General features: G+C 32.9%; 2 protein-coding genes across 2 annotated transcripts in view; one reads left to right on the top strand and one right to left on the bottom strand.

Moving 5' to 3' along the window:
- The window catches only part of LOC133181247 (fibroin heavy chain-like), a 38,662-nt gene extending 28,400 nt beyond the window's left edge, over positions 1-10,262 (bottom strand). Inside the window, exons 1-3 of the mRNA XM_061315783.1 lie at positions 10,217-10,262; positions 7,711-7,920; positions 7,321-7,458 (exon numbers count right to left, since the gene is read on the bottom strand). Coding sequence (XP_061171767.1) covers positions 7,321-7,458; positions 7,711-7,920; positions 10,217-10,262 — 394 coding nt within the window. The remainder of the gene's footprint in view (positions 1-7,320; positions 7,459-7,710; positions 7,921-10,216) is intronic.
- A 12,364-nt stretch (positions 10,263-22,626) lies between these two features.
- Positions 22,627-23,866, top strand: LOC133180993 (uncharacterized). The gene is made up of 2 exons (XM_061315491.1): positions 22,627-23,597; positions 23,843-23,866. The coding sequence occupies exon 1, from the start codon at positions 22,629-22,631 to the stop codon at positions 23,175-23,177; it is 549 nt and encodes a 182-aa protein (XP_061171475.1). The 5' UTR covers positions 22,627-22,628; the 3' UTR covers positions 23,178-23,597; positions 23,843-23,866.
- The last annotated feature ends 1,501 nt before the right edge of the window (positions 23,867-25,367 follow it).

The raw sequence follows: 25,367 nt of genomic DNA, 5'->3' as shown, positions 1-25,367 counted from the left end.
GACCCGTGGACAGGGGATGTTTACTCCTCCCAAGCACTTAATCCCACCATCGGTGTTCTCAGAGGTTCTTGTTTTTTGCCCTGTTCACAATTTTAGTGTTGAAAGAATTTATGATATTGATCACTGACTGTTCGTTATCTTCATCTATTTGTATCCCATATGTATTTGAAGGATCAGTGAAAGCAAACATGTATAGATTATGCAGTTCAATAATTTCCGGACATACAAAAAATTATATCCAATTTCACAACGCAAACACTATTTCAGCAGTTATATGCTAAAATGCCTTTTAAATGTTTACCTTTTTCATGTATATACTCTTAATAAAATGTGTATCACATTTGTTACTCATAGAAATAATTGATCAACTGATTATTGTGATCCTGTGTTTTATTTCATGTATGTTATTTTTTTTTCTATATTTCAACATGTGAGGAAAAGGAGTACTGAGTTTTTAGAATTTTAACCAATTTCCAATTTTAAAAATTTATATACAAAAATTTAAAATATGTTCAAACTATATGCCCCTTATAAATAGTCAAGTAATTAAAAAGTAATTTTGATAACCTAGTAAAAATGGATTGTAATTCAAATAATAACTATCCAGAAAAAGAAAGGTTTTATTGAATTGAAAACATGAGATCTTGAAGTAATTGTAATTTAATTAATTATTTTTCGAAGTAATTGACCACCTGTTGTGATGTCATCATAGTTGTTGTTCAACAGAAGATTATTTCCAATTTCAAAATCATTGTTATAAATCATTGTAATAAAGAGAACATAATCGAGGGTTTTCTGCATGTCGACTTTTGATGAAAAAATATTTGGATGAAAGATATTATTACATTGAAATTGAAATTTTGAATTTTATACACTATACTGGAATTTTTAATGTTTTGTATTTGTAGTAGACAGAAAATAAAAATATTAAAAAAAAAAAAATTAATTATATAATTTAAACATGGAAAGCATTAAAGATTATAGGGTTTCATGTTAATAGAATTCCGTAAACGTAATTCACTCTACTTTTTGACATTGATATATTACAATTATTCATTTAATTAGCACTAATCTGGAAACTGATTTTTAATACAGTATTTTTTCATAATTTACTTCGAATTCTTCGATTTTATTTGGAAAAATATATTAGAAAGATTATATTTGATGCAAAGATGCAATTTTCTTTGCATTTTGTGTCAGTTTGTGACACTATTTTTCTGACAGTTTCTTAATACTTTTATGTTTTAAAATAGCATATAATTATATGTTTTATAGTGATTTTTTTCCAGCTTAATGTACTTGTATTCTATAAAATAAAACACTCTCTTGGTATATCAAGCATTAAAAACATTTTTTTTGCTTGTGACAAGAAAGTTAAAGACTGGCACAACTTAACTGAATTTGGATGTTATACTAGAAGTTCTTATGTGTGAGCTGGCTTCCCTTCGGAGGATGTGGCCTATCCATCTCCATCTCCTTCCTTTGATCGTCCATGATAGAGGTATGGATCTTGCTCTCTCAAACAATTGTTGGTTGGATTTTTAGGATCCTCCTATGGCATCTCCGATGGAATGTATTCCAACTTTTCATCGTCTTTCTCGGTGGTTCTTCATAGTTCCCAACAATTCAGCAACACAGATAAAACATTTGTGTTGAAGATCTTAAGTTTGGTCTTTGTCCTGTATTGTGCTAAAATCCATACTTTGGTGAGGGTTGCAAAAGCAGTCCTGTAAGCTCCCCACGGATGGCCTTTCAAAAATCGGGGTTACAAAATATAACATCATACTGTACACACACAAGTACGGTGGTACTTCAGTCCTGGTTAACTTCAATATTGTAAACAGAAAGAGAGTTTCTCAAAGGTAACAACAATAATTTATTTATGAGCACATTTCAGCAATAACAACATCAGGTATAAAACATGAGTTTGGTCGGTGGCGATGGTAAAAAGGGGGCGGGGCACCAAGGTGACCGTCAACTCAAATATTAAATAGTAATTAATAATAATGTTTTCAAATAATAAATAGGTGTCCAGTGTGTTGGGAGATAATTGTCTTAATTAATTCTCACCTAATATTGGATGATGGAAAGCTTATCTTACGGAAATTCGAATTTAGCGCTTAGAGAACTTCAGACAAGATTATCTGCCATTATTGGCTGATCGACTCATATATATAGACTTTCCGAGATACCACGTGATAGGGCTTAACCAATAAAATAACTATACGGTGACACTCGACCAATAGTGGCAATGTACGGCACCGCACAACATGAGATTTGCCGTACAGTGCCAAACAAGTTTGCCGTACACAAAGAATGAATTAGAAACAAGCTGTGATTTAACAAATACACATGGATTAAATTAATATGACTATGTTGGATGTTGTCCTAATCTGTAAGCAAATATTCAGTTCTTAGAAATATGTATAATTGTCATACGTATAGCAGACGATGTTAACTAAGTAATTTCAAATACGAGCACAATGATAAGCTATTAAATGTACAAATGACTGCCTGATTATAATAAATAGTTTGTAACAATTGTTCTAGCAATAACTTGAGTTATTTCAAATAATAAACAATCAATAAAATCACAGAGATACAAAATGCGAAACTCTGGCTAGTATGTACGTCACATCAACAAAGATGGCAGCGGGTTGTATACAAGAGTATCCAGAACAAATAAATCGCGCTATTACAGTTCTTTAAGATTATAACATCTCACCCCCAGTTCATGAATAATGACAAGAAAACATGTAGTTTGAAAACGTATGTGACCGAATTCATGAGATACTGAATTAAATTAGAAAATAGATTATTTACATATCAGCATGTGCTGTAAATAGAATAAATACAAAACATGTTTTTAAAAACAGAAACTGTCTTACAAACAACTGAAATAATGTTTCTGCAAAGATGCAATAATAAAATACACAATAAAATACAGTACACTGCAGAGCTGAATGATGTCAAAATTATATATTACATTACATTATAGGTTTTACAGTCCTGACTAAGCCTAAGCCTAAGCCTAGCCTTCAAACTAATAAGTTAAAACATACTGAAATTCAATACTTAATACATAATACTTAATTCAATCCGACTTAAAGAATTTTAATGAAGAAAAGTCTCTCTCTGATTTACAAACTGCCAATTTTAATGCTCTTACAAATTTGCACAATCCAATTGACATATTAGAAAACTTCTACAATAAATTTAATACTATTCTCAATAGACATGCTAAGATAAAAAAAACTAAACGTGTGAGAACTGAGTCTCGTCCAAAATGGTTATCAGAGCAATTAATGATGATGGGCAATATTTAGGAGATTACAATCAACATAGAGACTTTAAAAACTTTCGCCATTGGAGGAATAAAGTACTTATTACAAATCAACAATTAGATGACTTCACACCAGCTTTTCCATCGTCAAAATTAAAAACTATTTATATAGTAATATTCCGCTATCATCTGCATATGGTCCTTATGTCTCACACTTTATTTGATACCCAAGAGTATGCCTTGAGTACGATCAATTAAAAACCGAGACAGGCTACTGACAGATAAGTTGATGTTACAGGGATTTCAACAACCTCGTTTAAAGTCAGCTTTTCGTAAATTAGTTAGAATGGTCTTTATAATGACCTTGTTAGCAAATATAACCTAACACTGGGTCGTATTTTGACTGACAATTTCACACCAATTGTTAGGCCTTCGTTTTTATGCTAAGTTTGACTAAAGACTATTCCGTTAACCTGATCAATACATTGGACTCACGGCGGGTGTGACCGGTCGACAGAGGATGCTTACTCCTTCATTGGTCCCCGTCTCTAAAAACTTTATGCAAATGTAATTTCGAAGCCCATAACTCATCTTATTAATACTAGACTTACTTATGACATCTTTCTTTCACATTTGAAACAAGCTTAAGTAAACCCTATATATAAGAAGGGCGATAAACTACCGACCAGCTTTTAAAAAATCACTGAAAAGCACATAGATAATGAAGTACGTGAATTATCCAGAGTCTTTAACCACATTATGAGCTCTCAGTCCAGTTTTAGATAATTCCATTCTTGCCAAATACACTGTAGACCGGTCACGGTAACCTAGTGGTAGGGAGCTCACTTTGTGATTGAGAGGTCCGGGTTCGGTTCTCGTTCGCCGCGCTGCGTCAAACCTAAAACGTAAACATAGATAGTGACTGTTCCTTCGCCAAGTGCCCGACACAAGAAGTCAAAATCACGGGTCTTTCGGATGAGACCTTCAAAACCGAGGTCCCGTGTCAAGATAAAGAACCCTTACTGCTCAATGGCCCTGAGTACCGAGTATAGGTCTAAATTTGAAGTCCTTCACTCGCATACGGTGACCTCTCTATATGAATGAAAAATTCTCGAATTGGACGTTAACAACATCAATCTTGCCAAATAGCACTAACCAAACTTACTGGTTGCATGCGATGGACCAAGGAAATCTAATAGGCATGACGTTTCGAGATTTCAGTAAAGCATTTGATTTGTTCAGCCATGATATTCTAAGTGAGAAATTAAGACACTAGAACTTTGATTAAGTGGTTTCAGTCTCATTAAACGACGAGACCCAAAGTGTAAAAATTGGTGCATGTTCTTTCGATATTTCTTGTGATAACAGGAAGCTACAGGGATCTATTTTTAGTCCACTCTGATTTTATTGTATATAAATGACATTCCTTTATGTGTTACTAGTAATTGATATGTTTTTTACGCTCCGTGAAATAAAAAAAAAAATTCCATTAAAGAAAAATTAAAAAAAAAAAAAACAAAACGAAAATCAAACGACGGGAATTTTTTGGGGGTGGGTGTGTTGTACATCCTTAAGTACCAGAAAAGTCTTCTATAATGCATACATTTTGCCTTCAATAAACTATGCTCTTACGGTTTGGGGTAATGTATCTAAAACTGAAAGAATCCTTAAACTATAGAAACGGAGCCGCTGGAATTATATTTGATGAAGCACCCAACGAACTATCAAAACCTGTTTTTGAAAAACTAGGATGGCTAAATGTGTTTCAAGTAGTTACACTATATAAGTGTATTTTATTGTACAAAACTCTTTTTTTTTTGCATAAACCCTGAATATATCCAGGATCTTGTTTTTCATTGTGTTATGATTCCTATTTTCTGCGTTCAGAATTCAATTATAATCGTTGTTTACCAAAGCATGGAACAATCCTATTTAAAAACTTTCTTCAATATTCTGGCTCACATTGGACAGCATATCATGAAATGTAAAATTATTGCCATCTCTATCTGTTGTTGGAAGAATTGCAGAAAAAGATTATTATAAGCTAAAGTCTGTAAATGGATGTTTTTGTATTTCCTTCATATATATTTCCATGCACTTTGTCTTCTTCGCTTTGTATATTTACTTCTTTATTTGTCCTATTTCTCAGTTAGTTGTACATTATATTTAATTATTCAATTAATGAGCTTATCATTAAATGTTTGCGTTTGATTTTGTCATCTTAGGTATCTTGTTTGAAATGTAGAAGACAGAGAGGCAATGAAAATTCATTATTAGTTTATTTGATGAAATATTCAAACAAGTGCCTACCTTGAAGTCCCATGCTCTGATCTTGGTTGGATGTTATGCTTTTAAATCTTATGCTCTCCTATTGCTAATTACGATGGTTAGAAATTTCCAGGAGAAAGCCATTGAACGATTTATCCAACAAGCTTAGAAAAATAGAGGAAGATTCGAAGAAGCAAGAATACCAGTGGGCTTCATAAAAATTTCGTGTCAATTGAATGTGAAATATGTGATGTATATCTCAACAAAATTTCCTAAATGTTTAAGGATGTAAATGTGTAACAAATTTTCTTTTGCATAAATTATTATGTTTTACTCATACAAACGGTTTTTGCAAATAAAATGTAAACATATTTTAGTGATATTCATTTAAAGTAATATCAGTTATACCAATAAAATCAAAACAAACTCAATGATAAGATAAGTTTTATTTGAAATACATTTAATGTATGTAAATTTTTCAAGTAAAAATACAAAAAAAACACCCTTATTTTTTGCGATATTTTTACAAAAGACGATACACAATTTATCAATAAATGTCTTAAGGTAGAACCTATGTCGGAAAAGTCTTTGTCACAAGATTTTCAAACTTTTCAAAATGATAAATTAGCACTCGTTTATCAATCAGTTAAAAATATGTGGTATGTTTCCTTGTTACTAAATGTAGTGCAGCCTGTGCAACTTGGAATTATAATTTTACACTGCGACTACATATTTTCAGCCATTTTTAGGGGCACTGATCATAAAGAGAATATAGAAAATCACAAAAATAAATTTATACATCGTTGTTTATAGACTTTATTAACTGAACAGTATTAAGCAATATTATTCAAGAATAAATTCTTTTTTTTTTATTCAATTGTCATAAAAGATTAAGTCCACATTTCAACGAATATAGGAAAATGTGCTCAATATTTTTTGAGTCAATTTACCACATAAATTTGTAAATATTTTTCAAAAGTCTTTGTCAGAATGTTTTCAATCTTTAATATGAAGAAGAATATAGGCCTACCCAAATAATTACAAAAAGTGATTAAAATATATACTTTTCCCGACAATCGAATGAGAGACACTCTATTTATTAATACTTCTTTTGTTGACCTTTTTGCACTTACACAGGATTTAATTATTAAATGACTGTTTTGGGGTTAAATATTTATGAAAGGGAATGCATGTCATTTCATGATAGACAATACAAAATTTACCCACAATTTTTTAGAAGATCTTTGACTCAGACACATTTCATGTACTATTTAGATATCATAGGATTTTTGATTTCCTTCAAAATAGTTGCATGTCATTCACATTATCACAGATGTGTAACTTCATTACAAGATATAGTCTTGGAGAAAGTACGGGAAAAAGTAACATTAAATTAATTATGACATCATAATGAATCTAGCACCAAAAAGACGATCTAAACTCATTTACTTGATATGACGTCATACGACGTAGGGTCTACGTTAAGACAACATTAAATTATCTACTCACTTCCATGAGTGGAGGTTGTGTAGACAAGGGTCATAACAAAATATTTTTGCTTTTTTCAGCAAAATATATTTTTTCATATTGACACACAAATTCAGCAGAAAACTTTTGAGTAATGAAAGAAAATTATTATTTTATCAATGTATCACTGCAGACATCAATAGAATGAATTTGCTAGGAAATCAACTATCTGTGATTACCCATCGTAGCTTTTTGCCACATTCACAAAATGTATTTTTTCTTTTATTTGCCAAAAAGTGAACCTGCACCTGCCCCAGCACCTGCTCCGAGCCCCTGACTGAGTGCCCAGGCTGCAGCAAGTCCTAGTCCCAGTGCTGCAATGGCGTTACCAGTACCGCTTGAAGAGGTCGAAGATGTTGTTGTAGCTGTAGGATCAACAGCTAAAAACACAAGGACAGCATTAAATGAATACTTGGCAATTGTTTTTCTCTTTCAAGTGTCAAAGATCATTAGAAATACTTCTAGCTATTCCAAATTTTCTCTTCTGTGTATGAAATTAATATATATATATATTCAATATTAAAATCTGACAATGAAATAGAAAATTCCTGATCTTCTTTCTGTCCACAGTGTGAACTATAAGTTGCAGTAGACACCAAAAATGTCTAAAATACTGAACTGTAAAATCTTACTTCCACAAGCTGCACCACTGTATCCATAGTAACAGATACATTTTCCAGTAGTAGTGGCGGAAGTGAGAGAGGGGGTACCCGCAGTGGTGAATGTATCAATCAAACAGAATCCGTTTGCAGTTCCCGTACAAACAGTCGTGGCCCCAGGGTTACCTGACGTGGGTATGGTGCAAGTTTGTCCACCATAGCCTGCTAGGGCAAGGTGGATTCCTGAAATAATGAAAAAGTTATTGAGACCTTCATGTAGAAGGTGGTTAAATGCACTATTTACAAATTAATATTATAATATTTGAATTAATTGTTCACTTGACTCCCGGGTTTACAGCACAAACAAATCCACCGAAAAAAATATGTCCTTAAAATTGATGTAGAATTCATTTTATTATATTGACATTTGATAAATATTTTTCATATAACAACTAATAAACCTGTATAAAAAAATAGCATTCAATTATAGCGTTCAGGTTCAAAACATTTGATCACAGTTCAGTGTGCTGCCTGTGTCAAAGCAGCCGCCATTTTCAACAATTCAGCAGCTGTTCGAACAGATAAAATTTAACAAAATACAAATAAATTAAAACATATATTTATATTCATTAAAACATATAAGATAAAATGGAAGGAAAGGTTGTTAATAATTGCATACTAGGAATATTTATTTCTGTCCCTGAAATTCTGAGGAGTAAATGCTTTTTCGTTAGATTTTAGATATCATATACATATTTTTTCACTGCAATTTGCACACTGTAAATAGCGTTCATCTTTGTAAATACTCAATATTTATGATTAGTTAATGTAGGTGTATTTTCTTTACCACATTTTTCGAATGGACATACAAAATCGCAATTCATTGTTTACATCTGGTGAGTAATATTTTTAACCCAACCATATACTATTAGAAGTATTCCATGTTGAATGGATTACTACTATTATTGTTCAAAAATGTATTTATCAATTTTTTTTCGGTATTACATGCATATTTTTATTTTATTTTATTTACTGTTTGAAATGAATGGATGAATGCTCTTATGCCGAGATTTGACATTTTCCAGATTTTAATATATGTAAATGGTTCTTAAGATATACACTCCTTTGTCATGTCTGTCATGAAAATGAAAATGAAAATATCAACATTCCGAAGGCAAATTCTGAAGGATATAACCAATGAAGTCAGCACAAAACTACCCGATGTCATATCTTGAAGAACGGTATAGCCGTTTGAGGTTTTTTTAACTTCACAAGAATGAAAACAAGGAAGACACTAAGAATTTGGACTGTGAATCCCACTCGCCGTTTAAATTGGTATCGTAGTTTATTATTCAGGGCATTGAATAATCATTTGAAAAAGGTGATATTTAAGGAATAACTATCTAATTTTTTGGTTTCATGATGTGATCAATCGATTGGCTTGCGTGATAATTTGCATAAACGCCGAAGGCAGTGAAGAAACTCAGGTTCATATTGACCAGAATAATCAAGTTTATGTCCGGAGAAGGTCGGACGAAGTATGGCAACCAGAATGTCTTGGCGTCAGTGGAAACGGAAAGTACTCGGCAATGTTTTGGATTGAGTTACTCACGAAGGAGTCGAAACATTTACAGAAGTCGATGGGAATATCCCTTATCAAAAGTATATAAACATTTTGGACACAAATTCATGACCTGTTATTACTCATTTTCCGAATGAGGACTATTTATTCCAAGACGATATTGCTCCAGTCCACTCATCTTCTGCTTATAAATTAGGCTATGGAAAACCAAAAATGATACTAAAAGTCTTACTTGGCCATCACAATCTCCACACATAAACATCATTAAAAATGTATGGAAGACCTATCAGGATGGTGAAAGAAATATGGCGGTCACTGCCTCAGTATTACATTCAGAGCTTGTACGCTTCTATTCACTACTGAAGAACGATCTCACTCTTAAACCACCTTTATGTTACGACCCCCAGGAATTTACCTTCATTTGTAAAATAACTTTCATCCCTTTATCCAACAAATGAATAATTATTCCTTGGACTGATATATGTTCTGCCAGACAATACATATCAACTCATCAGAGTTATCACTGAAAATAACCCTGTTTCTTACGAGATTGGAACATTCAGTAATTTTGAAACAATCAAACTTTTATGTGAGATTATAAACTTGATAATCATATGTGCACAATGGGCATTCGGGACGTATAAAATTTGCACGAAAGCAAACCCACGAACTACATTTACGTAGAGTAAATAAGAAAATTCAAAGATATCACTGTATACTTTTTAAAAATAATTCAAGCACTTTTGACTTATTATTTATTGCTGAATATTTGATATCAGAGGAAATCGTTTTTAACTTAATTATGATTCTATTTCAAACAAAACAATTTTTGACCAAAAACAAATTCCCTCCGTCTCGATTTTTAACAAATATTTGTAAATTACTGTCCCTTGCACATTGTTTAAAAGAATTTCATGTCTACATTGAGTTTCATGAATTGAAAGTTAAAATTCTCACCAACAGCGAGGAACCCAACACACAGTATAACCTTAGAGTACTGCATGATCGCCTAGTCTGCTTGAAAGAAAAAAAAGAGCGTGGGTAAAAAAAAAAGAAGAAGAAAAACAACATCTTTCAGTTAGCCAGATACATTTGTTTAAAACTAGTTACTAGATGAAATGGCAAATCTATGTTAAGCTTAATTATATAATTTAAACTATGGACATCTTGTCGCTGTTAAAAAACACTTTATAATATATATAGTTAAAAAAGGAAACAACTTTACATAGGCTTGATACTTTCCAAGGGCCTTAAAATATTTACCTCAGAAATGACTGTGCGGCTGTTCGACAGGAGAGGCTATTGAAGACTGAGATTATTGTGAGATGTATTTATTCTAATTACAGTATCCATCATAGTTACGTAGAGTCCGAGGATTTACTCTACGCTGCGGAACTATAAGTTCCCATCAGGTTACTAACGAGCAATTACCATTACCAAAATACGCGTAACAGATATGTAGTAGATTACCAAGCGAAATAAGTAACAGAAACAGAGTAGATTGTCAGATTGAGTTTGAGCATTATAAGATCAAACAATTTTACATTGAAGCTTTTTTTTCAACATCAAACGATAGGAAGCAAACAAAGTACCAGGGAGGTAGTTCATGAAAACTGCGTATATCGAAGTATTTTTTTGACCGAATATGAAGACCACTGGGTTTGTGTGTTATTCGCTGAATAGAGACGTAAAGAACCAGGTGTATGCGGACGCTAGAAAGAGAAAACTTGGAATGACTTAACGCAAAAATTTAATGAGGGAGAAACAGTTGGAAGAGGAAGCTTCTCGAACTGTTTTAAAAGAGACTAAAAGACATACACCCAGATAATAAGAAATGAAGATTAGGAGATATGCATGAGGATAACTGAGATCCGTGCGAAACGTCTACATATAAAAATTCATATCATATGTCGAATCAGCCCTCGGGCGCCATATCAGGGATATCATTCTTAGATGCTAAACTCTTTAAAAACGCGTCAAAATTTAAGTTAAAGAACACCGAAATGCATATCTTTGTTAATAGTATCATAGAATTTGATACACCATACTTAAATAACGCATTGCACACAATAGCTGATATCAAAGCAATTTTCAGTGACTGTAGAAAGATACCATGTCGTGAATAGCAGTAGAATTACTTCATCATTAATGCTGACTTGTCTACGTAACAAAAACTCAATGGCAAAGTATAAATAAAATCATAGTGTGAATTACAGCCACATAAATACCATACTCACCATGATTAATTTTACACAAAACGAACTGCAAATCCTGAAGTTCATTTTTTGCTCATGAGACTTTTCGAAATTTACATTTTTTTTGGTTCTATTTTCATTGATTTGTTTAATATATTCAATACTCGTGCAATGAATAAATCTATATTACTGAAAATGTATTTCGTCGAAAGAAAAGAAGTAAAATTAAATTCCTTTAAAATTTTAAAGAAGTGCCTTTTTTAGAAGACAAAAACTAATTTCAGGAAATATCCAAATATATGTTATTTTCGTTCACGATAAGACCAGAAATCAAACTGTTTAGATAACAATTTCTTAAAATACATTGAGTATTAATCTTACAAATAAATAAGTATATGAAATGACAATGAAAAAAAAAGATACCTACCAAGGCATGCTAACTAATCTTTAAAAATATTAAGTTCACAACTGTCTTTCCACAGTCATAATTTACTTCTTATAAATACCCTCATCCAAGGGTAACCTTCGGAGCGGGATTGTAATGAATGACTAATTGAAATGTATTTTTAAAATTGTTGAGACACGTTTCATGATAATAATCGAAATTTGATAAAAATTTCTTCTTTTAAGATTTTTTTTCAGAAAAAATATCGGGAACAAAATCAAGAACAATATGTATTGCAGCAACGAAGCAAAATTTGAAGGAAAAAAATAATAACTTATAATTTAAAAAATAATTCGCATTTTCTACCGCTTAAACACTTGTACAATGTTTATTACGTAATTTTATTGGTTAAAGCGGAAAATAAACGTACAAGAGAATATGAAATTTACATACATGCATATTTAAAGAATCTGAAAAATGGAAACATTTTTATGTTGAATAACAATACTGATGAAATCACAATTGTTTGTTGACATCAATTATGACGAAATAATATGACATAATATGACACAACAATGCCTTGAAAATGGATCTAATTTATATTCTAAACATACATTTTAAATAAAATGTTTTTCATAAATTGATACTTAAATAATAAAACTATTGATGCTTTTAATCGTACATTTTCTTTTTTTCCCCCTGATTTCCTTTTTCATTATGGATTTAACTTCTTCTTGAAAAATAATCACTAGACAACAAATAACGATCTTAACATAAACGAATACTAATTTCTGACTCTTTTTAAAAAAGCTTAATGTCTGCAAATATTTTTTTTCTTATATGAACCAACCAGAAAGCAATAGCATGAACTTTTTCAAGGGTCACTAGATCAGGTCGATAACAGAGTAGGTTGGGGTGTAATTCAATTGTATTTTTTTTCAACGGAAGTTATCTTGTGACCAACCAAGTTCTCTCACAGTAAACCTTATCTATTTATTTCTTAAATACTCTTGTAACATGTAGAATTGAACTAAATCTTTAATCCAGGAGGTTGATCCAGGTGTTAAACTTTAAATGATTACAGAAATTAATCCCACTTTCCTGTAGTTATTAGCTTTTTAGGATAAATTTTATCACGACTTTCTAAATTTTACTGGGGGGGGTGGGTGGGATATGATATGCGCCTCCCCCAAAATCAACAATTACTTTAACAATAGAAGTAAGGATGCCGATCCTAAACTGTGTTTACTATGTCTTATAGGTATCAATTAACACCAACAATTTGCTTGATACATGAGGAGTTATATGCTTAATGCAGAAAGGCAATAAAAGTCCACTACTTTAGCTGATGAGAAAATTCATCAAGTTTTGTTCTGACCAATTTCAGGTTGTTGTAATGTTCCATGCTTTGAACTTGATTGGAAGTTATTTCTATTAACCCTTATCCATAATTATTAATATATAGTTACGATAGCATGAACATCCCTAGAGAATGCCATTGAACGACTTATCCAGAAAGCTTAGACTAAAGAAAAGGAAGAATTCGGGGAAGGAATAAAATCCCAGTGGGCTTCATAAAAATCCAAAAAAAGTGCATATGATTGATCTTCATGAATCTCACTTCAGGAAATTTTTTTTTACAGTTTCATATTGATATGATTCATATTGGTGTTTTAGCAAAAATTACGAAGGTTGTCCAGCTAAATCGTTGACTTCGCATGTAACTGAAAAAAATAATGAATGCATTCTCCGAAAATTTTATAATTTACAAATGACTTTAAATAATACCTGAGAAGTCTCAATCCAATATCTCATCAAAAATTGGATGAGAAAGGAAAAGGTTATGCATCGCAATGAATTGTCTCCAGCTTGCACAATGTGTTTTTGATAAAGATACGCCCATCTATGTAATTCATTTTTAAAACCAAACTGATTTTGACTCCGAATAACTGTCATCATTGTTAATTTATATTATTCCCATCTCTCTGACAAAATTTTTTGGAAAGTGTCGCAACCCCAGCCAACACAGATTTCAGTTTCCAGACGACCAACGTCGATATCTTGTTGAACGCTAGTAGCTTTCTACAAGGACTGTGTTTAGGTCGCCAGCGGAGCTAGTGCTTTTTCTAAAAATTAAGTTATAAATCTTTGATGCAATTCCTAAACCAATTAATTAGAAATGTTTTTATTTTTCTATGTTCGGCATAAAATCAATGATGTCGGAATCGGAGTCACTCAATTTAGAACAAAACATATCCTTTGCACTATATCGTTGTGAAACGTCATTATTTTCGCCCTCTTCAATAACAGACTTTTTTTACTTTAGTTTAAGCATCAATCAGTTCAAAAAACGCAATGTCGGAAATTTGAAAATTTGCAGAGTTACTGCACAATTACTGCTTTTTAATACCTGTATACTTTTCCCTGCAATTTAAAGGAATATCTTTTAATTTTTTTCTTCACGTTTGAAACTTAAATAAAAAAAAATATGACATATTACGTCATGCGCCGAAAGGGTTTGCCATGTGAAACTCATGTAGTCTTATATCTTATATATATTACAGGATCAGTGCGTACTGGTCCCTGCTGACAAAGCAGGTGACAACATTGTCTTTGTCTGTGAGGCTCATTATATTAAATGTATTTTAGAGAAACTTGGATTTAATTCTACAAGTGGTAATCCAACTTATACTCATAGTTCCCTTTCTAAGTAAGAAATTCTTCAAAATCATATGTCAGTTTTGAATATTTATAATATTCCAAACAATCAAAATGAATTTGAATTACCATATCTATATTGGATTCCAAAACTTCATAAAAATCCTTACAGACAAAGATACAGAGCGGGTTCCAGTAAATGTTCAACCAAGCCTCTTTCTTTACTCCTCACTAAGATATTAACAGTAGTGAAGGAGAAACTTCATGAGTACTGTGCAACAATATATTCGAGAAGTGGTGTAAATCAGATGTGGATACTTAAAAATTCCAAGGAACTTTTGGAAAATTTGAAATCACAAGAATTTACCAAAATCAACAGCGTAAAAACTTATGACTTTTCAACTTTATACACAACCATTCCCCACGATGAATTAAACTCCAGGCTTTTTGATTTCATTGACAGCTGCTTTTTCAATAAAAATGGAACTCCTAAATTTACTTACCTTGTCATTGGTCATTTGCAAAATTATTTTGTTAGAAAACACTCTGATTGTACACACAAGTACTCTGAAGTTGACATTAAAAAGATGGTCGAGTTTCTGATTGACAATATCTATGTGGTTTTTGGAGACCAGGTCTTTCAACAATCTATTGGAATTCCCATGGGTACCAATTGCGCCCCGTTATTAGCAGATCTTTTTTTGTATTCATATGAAGCAGAATTTGTTCAAAGTCTGATGCGTGAAAAGAAGAAAACACTTACTGTGGCCTTCATTCGACATTTAGATATATCGACGACGTATTGTCAATTAACAATGGTTATTTCCATTCTTATGTTGATACGATATATCCCGGTGAGCTTGAGATAAAAGATACCACAGAGTCTGACACATCTGTTTCATATTTGGATATTTTACTTGAAAAAGACGTTAATGGTAATGTAACAACCAAGCTTTATGATAAACGTGATGACTTTAACTTTTCAATCGTCAACTTTCCTTACTTATGCAGCAATATACCTTCATCACCTGCATACGGGGTTTATATCTCTCAGTTGATTCGATACGTATTAAGAGCATGCTCTACGTATGTACAATTTCTAAAACGAGGTAAATTATTGACAAACAAGTTGATGAAACAAGAATATCAGCAATCTCGTTTTAACGGCCGAAGATTTACAGTGAACGCCAATATGTCGTGTGATACTCAAAATGTTTTATATGTTATAACATGTCCAGGGTGTAGTGAATATTATATTGGTGAGACCAGTAACACTCTCCGTATCCGGGTTCATATTCATAATCAGCATATCAACACGCCAGAATACAGACAGATACCACTTAGTGAACATTTAGACGTGTGTGGACAAAAGAAATTTAAGATATTTCCTTTTTATAAAGTAACTGGAGGAAATGATATTTGTAGACGTCAAAAGAAAAACATTTTATTTGTACGTTGAAACCAAAGCTAAACAATCTGATTTAATATATATATATATATATATATATATATATATATATATATATATATATATATATATATATATATATATATATATATATATATATATATATATAAATTTAATGATGTATGCATATGTGTGACAGAGTGAAATTTGTAATTAATTTTATCAATTTATAATGATGAATTAATTTATTATTATTTATAGAATAATTTGCAACACATGAGTTTGTTGAATATGAATATATTTATAGTACTGTAAGTTACTTTTGAATTTAGTAAGTCACTCATTTGAATATTTTTAACTTTTACATACTGTAACTATATTTAGAGGGAATACCTTTTCCTTGTATTTGATTGGTCAGTTATGGTCAATTGTAAAGAATTTGATCATGTGATAATTTTGGAGGGAATTTGTCTATTGTGTTAAGTAGTTCCTGTGCTGCAGTCATTGTTGAAAGTATCAGTCAGTTTATTGATTTATTTTTATACTTTGGAACTTATTCTCATAATCAGGTCAGTTGATTTATATATACCTATATAGTCTTTATATTAAATACATAAATATCTGTTTCTGAGATAATAGTAATATTTAGAAACCTGTTTTATCATGTTTATTGAAATAGCTGATTATATTGAAAGCATAAATATAAGTGTAACATTTACTTTGAAAGGAAAGATAGGATTTGTAATGTAATTATAGATATAGCACAGTGAACTGAATAGCTGAAGTCAGTGTATTTATTTTTACCTTTACATAGAATGCTCAAGATCAGATGATGTACGTAGCCTAAACTTATTGTTAAACGACCTTTACACCTCATGTGAGGTAAGCATAATTTCTAGAGTACCAGTATTATGTTTGAAGTATATATCATGATACATCTATGATCATAATACTGATGAAACATACATGTAAATATTTTCTTAATGAATTCATGTGAAATAAGGTTTTACATGATAGTATGTAGTGAAACTGGAATGAGTATATTATCAGTATATTTATAATACCTTGTTTGTTAAAATAATGAACAGTCATAGATATTTTAATAGACGCAAATATTTTTGAGTCTTGTGTATAAAAGGGAAGTAACTAGTATTTTTATTTTATTCGGAAACATGAACGTAAGAGTTATCTTTCTTGCAATGTTGTTTATTGAGCTTTTACTATGTTACAGGGTTAAATATATTCTGAGCTGAACATTTGTCTATTGGTTATTGCAAATAAAGGATGGAAAGCTTTACGTAGTCATTCCTACTAAACCTGAACCAACCCTAAGACCCCGGGTTACAATGGCGCCCAACGTGATTATGGGATGACGTTTCCGGAACCGGAAATATCTGCTCCACGGTTTGGACCTCAATTTTAGTGACATTTTGTTTACTTCCGGTAGTGAAAATTTCCAGCATACTTTGATTGAACATTTAAATTGACTCTGTTAAAAATGAACAGTGAGCTTAAATGTATTTGAATATTTATTAAGTTGAAAGCAACATATTTTTTTTTCTTGCATTTGAATAGGACTGTAGTAATTTGGATGCTAATTAGACTTGATTTTGGTTTACAATGCATGTTGAAAAAATTTTGTTGCAGCAAAACAATGTTAATCATGTTTCCATCAACAGGTTAGCTCTTATTTAAAAGTTACCCTACAGTGAATGTGATTTATTTCTAGTAATTGTGATTTGTTGTGAAATTTTGTGAATGAAAATAGTGAAATGTTATCATGGCAACTGGTGAAACAGCAATCACTAAACAACCAACTAGTCCTATGACAACTACAGCACCTCTTACAACTACTACACCTCTAAAAGGTGAATATGAAAAAATGTTTCAAACATTCAAAGCCATGGGATTAAATCCAAAAGGTGATACACCAGAGGAACTGGACAATTGGATTCAAAGTTACATCAAGTCGAAGGACACGAAGCCTATCCAACAACTCCAACCACTTACTCTACCGGACACTGGAACAATACCAAAGAAAACAGTTACATTATCTCCATATCCCCCTAAAATTAGATCTTTTTCTGGAGGAGACAACAAATCCGAAGTTTCATACGATGTATGGAGATATGAAGTTAACATGACACTAAAAGATCCAACATACAGTAAAGAACAAAAAGACTTCGCAATCAGGAGATCCCTGACTGGATCTGCAGCAAGAATGATTATATATCAAGGATTGGAAAAACCAATAGAAAATATTCTTCAGACTCTGGATAGTGTGTATGGTGGTGTACAAAGTAAAGAACAATTGTTAGCTGATTTTTATGGTGCTAGACAGAAGGAAGAAGAAGATATTACAGCATGGAGTGCCCGACTCGAGGACATATTAGGAAAAGGTCTTGAAAAGGGAATCATAAAACACACAGACATGAACTCTATGTTACATTCCATGTTGTGGACTGGACTCCGACAAGAATTAAAGGACATTAGCGGTTATAAATATGACACTATCAAAGACTACAACAAGCTTAGAATTGCTTTACGGCAAATAGAAAAAGACCACATTCCAAAGAAATCATCTAAGCCAAACATTGTGAAGTCAGCCAATATCTCATCAGACATGGAAGAACTCAAGGGAATGGTTCAACAACTATCTCACAAAATATCTGCAAGTCAACAACCTCAATTTCCTCAAGTGTATAGAGGAGGATACAGGAACAACAGAGGAAGATTTAGAGAATGGAACAACGGACAACGTCAACAGAAGAATATGTATCCATCACCTGCTGACAACAACTTATTACAACAACAACGAGCAACATCCAATGACGTAAACAAAGGAGAAATAATCTGTCATCGATGCAAACAACCTGGTCACATAGCCATAGGATGTCGTGTGAGACTAGACCATTCACGGTTCAATTTAAACTCCAGGAAGCCTATACAGAGGGGCCGGTATTAGGCTGGAACAAAAGGATATCTCATGGTCCCATAGTAACAAACAATCTCATAAAAACACCTATACCACCAGGGATATTTGGAAGTCCAACAGAAACAGAAATTATTTTGAATGGAAAAAATGTACCAGCTCTGCTAGATACAGGATCAACTGTTTCAACCATAAGTGAATCATTTTATAATAAAGAACTTTCACAGAGTATTGAGATGAAAACTTTAGATGATATCCTACAGATCGAATGTGCAGGAGGTACTCAGTTACCGTATAAAGGCTATGTTGAAGTGAACATTAATATGCCGAAAAACAGCTGTGAAACAACACAACATGTAATGCTTGTGGTACCTGACAGCAATTACAGTCAACATATACCTGTTTTGATTGGAACCAACATATTAGAATCCATGATGCACCAACTAAAGCAAGAACATGGAGTGAGATATTTACAGACTGTTTCTCTTACTACGCCCTGGTATATAAGCTTCAGATGTTTATCCTTAAGAGAAAAAGAACTGAAGAAGAATGACAATAGACTTGCAGTAGTAAGAACTGTGAACAGAATTATTATTCCACCGAACAGTGTTGTTGAGGTTGATGGATATTACGACAAAGAAATTCCATACCAGAAAACATCATCAATTTTACAGTCGTCTATCTTAGCACCTCACTACAAAGACATTGATGTTACAAATACTTACAGACCATACCATTTTAGGAAAAATGGGATAATTTCTGTTACATTGTCCAACGTTACAACAAGAATTATAGCCATTCCACCTAAAAGAATCATTTGTGAAGTACAACCTGTTATTGTTGAAAACAATCCTATACCATGGAAAACAGAGACAACACAACTATTAGACAAAGTTGATATTACAGAAAGTGATTTGACCAAAGAACAGTTACAGAGTGGAAAAGATCTCCTTTTGACTTATTCAGACATATTCAGCAAGGGAGATCATGATGTCGGACATACAGATTTGATAAAACACAGGATAGATCTTATAGATGATGTACCATTTAAACAAAGATATCGAAGGATACCATCTTCTATGTATGATGAAGTGAGGTCACATTTAAGACAGTTATTGGACATTGGCATCATTAGACCATCTCATTCACCTTATGCGTCTAATCTAGTGTTAGTGAGAAAAAAGAACGGTACTCTCAGGATGTGCGTCGACTACCGACAATTGAATAAATTAACCAAGAAAGACAGTTATGCCCTTCCAAGGATTGAAGAACTACTTGATTGTTTATCTGGAAACAAATTCTTTTCACATATTGACATGAAATCCGGTTACCACCAGGTGGAGATTTATGAAGAACACAAAGAACGCACCGCATTCTCGGTTGGACCCTTAGGATTCTTTGAATATAACCGTATGCCTTTCGGTTTAACCAACTCACCAGCAACCTACCAAAGACTAATGGAAAATCTACTAGCAGATTACAACTTGAATATATGCTGTGTTTTCATAGATGATATCATTATTTTTGGAAAAACTTTTGAGGAACACCTTCACAACATCGAATTAGTATTTAACCGCATTAGAGAGGCAAATCTGAAGATATCCCCTGGAAAATGTGAATTCTTTAAGAGGAAAGTGAAGTTTATTGGTCATGTCGTATCAGAACAAGGTGTCGAAATGGATCCAGATAAGACAGAACGAGTTATTAATTGGCCAAAACCCAACAGTCCTGAAGAAGTTCGCAAATTTCTTGGTTTTGTCGGCTACTATAGGCGATTTATTGAAAACTTCAGCCGTATAAGCAGACCCTTAACAGACCTCATGCCAACACCACTGAAGAAGAAAACAGAAAAGAATAAGAAATTGAAAGAGTGGAAATGGGGAACAGTGCAAGACCAAGCATTTGAAACACTCAAGAAACATCTGACATCTGCACCTATTCTGGGTTATGCCAACAGTTCTCTCCCTTATGAATTACACACTGATGCTTCAGGTGATGCTTTAGGAGCTGTACTATATCAACATCAAAATGGACTTAAACGTGTTATTAGCTATGCCAGCAGAGGTTTAAACAAAGCAGAAAAGAATTATCCACCACACAAAAGAGAATTTTTAGCACTTAAATGGGCCATCTGCGATAAATTTAAAGACTATTTATACGGACAACAGTTTACAGTTTTTACCGACAACAACCCGGTTACTTATGTATTAACAACAGCAAAACTCGACTCAACTGGTCACAGATGGTTGGCAGCTTTAGCAGCATTTAACTTCGACATTAAGTACAGACCTGGAAAGAGTAATGCTGATGCAGATGCTTTAAGCCGAATTCCTATGAGCATTGAGACAGTCCAAGCTATCTGCAATTCTGCTGTTTCATCATATGTAGAATCTTTGACTCTTTCACCTGATGTCATACATGACGATATGGATCCAAGAGGTACCAGCACTGGTAACATCATAGACTGGGCTAAAGCACAATCCTTAGATCCAGATATACACCGTGTCATTGAGTATGTTAGAAGTAAACAGAAACCATTAAGGAGAGAGATAGGATCCAATGCTTTATACAAACAGTTTAACCACCTGAAACTCATAAATGGAGTACTTCATCGTGTGACATGTATGGATGAGGAAACCAGACATCAACTTGTGTTACCCATTCAACATGCGTCTGCAGTGTTAGAAGCTCTTCATGACGACATGGGTCATCCTGGCAAGGACAGGACATTATCCTTAATTCGCGACAGATTTTACTGGCCAGGGATGCATAAAGACATAGAAACCTGGATTGAAGAATGTGGTAGATGTACCAGAAGAAAGACCCCTACCAATCAACGTGCACCTTTGGTAAACATAACAACCACTTCTCCATTAGAGTTAGTTTGTATGGATTTTCTCACTTTGGAGCCATGCAAGGGAGGCTATAAACACATTCTGGTTATCACAGACCATTTCACCAGATTTGCCATGGCCATCCCTACAAGAAATCAATTAGCCAAGACAACAGCCGAGATGTTCTATAATCACTTTATTGTTCATTATGGCATCCCAGAAAGAATCCACTCAGATCAAGGCGCAAATTTTGAGAGCCGAGTGATTCAGGAACTTTGTAAAATCATGGGTATGGAGAAATCCAGAACTACCAGCTACCATGCAATGGGTAATGGCATGTGTGAGCGTTTTAATCGTACTTTGCTCAACATGTTAGGTTCCTTAGATCCAAGTAAGAAAGCCAACTGGAAAGCATATGTAAATCCACTGGTACATGCATATAATTGCACCCGTCACGAAAGTACTGGTCAAACACCTTACCTTTTGATGTTCGGAAATAATCCTAGATTACCAGTCGATGTAGCATTTGGTTTACGTGTGAATGAAAAGGAGCCAACTATACAATTCATCAAAGATTTACGAGAAAGGATAATCCAAGCTCACAAGTTAGCAACAGAAGCAGCAAACAAAGCCAGAACCAAGCAGAAAGAAAGTTATAATACTAAACTTAGAGGTGGTACTGTGAAAGTAGGAGACAGAGTACTTGTGAAAATAGTCGCTTTTGAGGGAAAACATAAATTGGCAGATAGGTGGGAACAAGATCCCTACACTGTTATCGGACAACCCAATGAGAATATACCTGTTTTTGTAGTAAAGAAAGAAAACGGAGAAGGACGTAACAGAACACTGCACCGTAACCTTCTATTACCCATAGGAGTTCTCAATGACACACCTACACCTGTAAACTCGAAAGCCCAAAAGCCTGTACCTGCAAAGAGAAGATCAAAGCTACAGAAAATGGAACCAAAATTTTCCCATTCTGATGATTTAGATGAAAGTTCTTCAGAAGATGAGTCGGAATGGAGGTACAATATATTCAGTCAGGAAGAACAGAGAGACAATAATTCAAATATTATTGGTGAACCTAATGTTCAGACTGATATCCAACAAGGCCCTACAGAGGTACAAGGGGACGCCCATCCTTCTACAGACACAGTAAGTGCTGAGGAAGATATCTCTATACGGGACAGTAGCGCTACGCAACGTGAGACAAATCGAGAAGAAACACTTGATGGCCAAGATACAACCCGTACAGATGTGAATGATCAAGAGACGAGGATTCCATTACGTCGATCCACTAGGGAGCGAAGACTACCTATGCGATATAGATCGAACGAGTTCGAGATGTCAAAGTCTGCGATATCATTGACACAAGATTGGAAGGACAGAATCAACTGCCTTACATCTTTAGCAGCTAATTCACCCTTATTAGAAAACTTGCGTTCTGAAGCGGGGAAGGCAATACTGGACATATTGACGTCACATCCATCTCAGACTTTGAAGTGAAATAAAATGTCGGGACGTCATTTTTTCAAACCAGGGGGAGTATGTGACAGAGTGAAATTTGTAATTAATTTTATCAATTTATAATGATGAATTAATTTATTATTATTTATAGAATAATTTGCAACACATGAGTTTGTTGAATATGAATATATTTATAGTACTGTAAGTTACTTTTGAATTTAGTAAGTCACTCATTTGAATATTTTTAACTTTTACATACTGTAACTATATTTAGAGGGAATACCTTTTCCTTGTATTTGATTGGTCAGTTATGGTCAATTGTAAAGAATTTGATCATGTGATAATTTTGGAGGGAATTTGTCTATTGTGTTAAGTAGTTCCTGTGCTGCAGTCATTGTTGAAAGTATCAGTCAGTTTATTGATTTATTTTTATACTTTGGAACTTATTCTCATAATCAGGTCAGTTGATTTATATATACCTATATAGTCTTTATATTAAATACATAAATATCTGTTTCTGAGATAATAGTAATATTTAGAAACCTGTTTTATCATGTTTATTGAAATAGCTGATTATATTGAAAGCATAAATATAAGTGTAACATTTACTTTGAAAGGAAAGATAGGATTTGTAATGTAATTATAGATATAGCACAGTGAACTGAATAGCTGAAGTCAGTGTATTTATTTTTACCTTTACATAGAATGCTCAAGATCAGATGATGTACGTAGCCTAAACTTATTGTTAAACGACCTTTACACCTCATGTGAGGTAAGCATAATTTCTAGAGTACCAGTATTATGTTTGAAGTATATATCATGATACATCTATGATCATAATACTGATGAAACATACATGTAAATATTTTCTTAATGAATTCATGTGAAATAAGGTTTTACATGATAGTATGTAGTGAAACTGGAATGAGTATATTATCAGTATATTTATAATACCTTGTTTGTTAAAATAATGAACAGTCATAGATATTTTAATAGACGCAAATATTTTTGAGTCTTGTGTATAAAAGGGAAGTAACTAGTATTTTTATTTTATTCGGAAACATGAACGTAAGAGTTATCTTTCTTGCAATGTTGTTTATTGAGCTTTTACTATGTTACAGGGTTAAATATATTCTGAGCTGAACATTTGTCTATTGGTTATTGCAAATAAAGGATGGAAAGCTTTACGTAGTCATTCCTACTAAACCTGAACCAACCCTAAGACCCCGGGTTACATATGTATATCTGTATTTTTATTGAAGTTTTCCCGAACTTTTTACCTGAACGCAAAGAGTAATTGACTATGACGTCATAGTACATTTGACTTCACAATTACGACGTCATATACTCCGCGTATCATTGTGTAACGTTACTATGTAACTACTGTTGTTTATTTTGTAAAGCTTCTGAAGATAGAATGAAAGGCCTAAAGCTTTACTGAGAGGTTTTTCGTGTTTTTCCTCTTTATTTTAAGTATTTTATTCCGACCACTGAGACTTTTTTTTTTGGATAATATATATATATATATATATATATATATATATATATATATATATATATATATATAAGAAATAAGGTATCATTTTTAAACATCTATCGGGCTATAAATACGGGTTGGTCACGAGATCAAATTCCATAAAGCCCGAAGGGCTTTATGGTAACGTACCAACCCGTATTTATAGCCCGATAGATGTTTTAAAATGATACCTTATTACTTATATTTACTTTTGTGACTCATTCATATTTTATATTTGCCTGATTATAATCTTTAACGCGTGAAACGTTTTATTTTTCAAACCCAACGGCACGTGTTTGATCCACTGATTGCGCATCGACCCTTTATGACGTCACTGAGAAATTACGTCGAACGTTTATGACGCGAGGAACCTGTGTTTATACGGATATAGATACGCGTTGCTTTTTATAGTGTTATATAAAAGAAAACATTTGCAAATGTAAATATATATATATATATATATGTCTATAAGTCGGTTATATGCGAGGCACTTAGTGTACTCTCATATAATGGAATTAACAATTTTGTATAACGTCAGCATTTCACAATTTAATATTTTAAAATGACCAAGTTTACAAATCCAGCTTGTTGTTAGATCGAATTTTGACAGGCATGTTCAATACCAATTGTTCGGCCATTGTTTTCATACTTATTTTGACTACTAATTACTCCATTTTCCAAATCAAGACAAAGTTTCAAATGCAAGGCAGGTG

This window comes from Saccostrea echinata, unplaced genomic scaffold (genome assembly GCF_033153115.1).
Source record: "Saccostrea echinata isolate AGI-Se365-2 ecotype Australia unplaced genomic scaffold, CSIRO_AGI_Sech_v1 ptg000008l, whole genome shotgun sequence".
NCBI classification, from domain to species: Eukaryota; Metazoa; Mollusca; class Bivalvia; order Ostreida; family Ostreidae; genus Saccostrea; species Saccostrea echinata.
The sequence above is the reverse complement of the archived record's forward strand: the minus strand, read 5'-3'. Positions and strand labels throughout refer to the sequence as shown.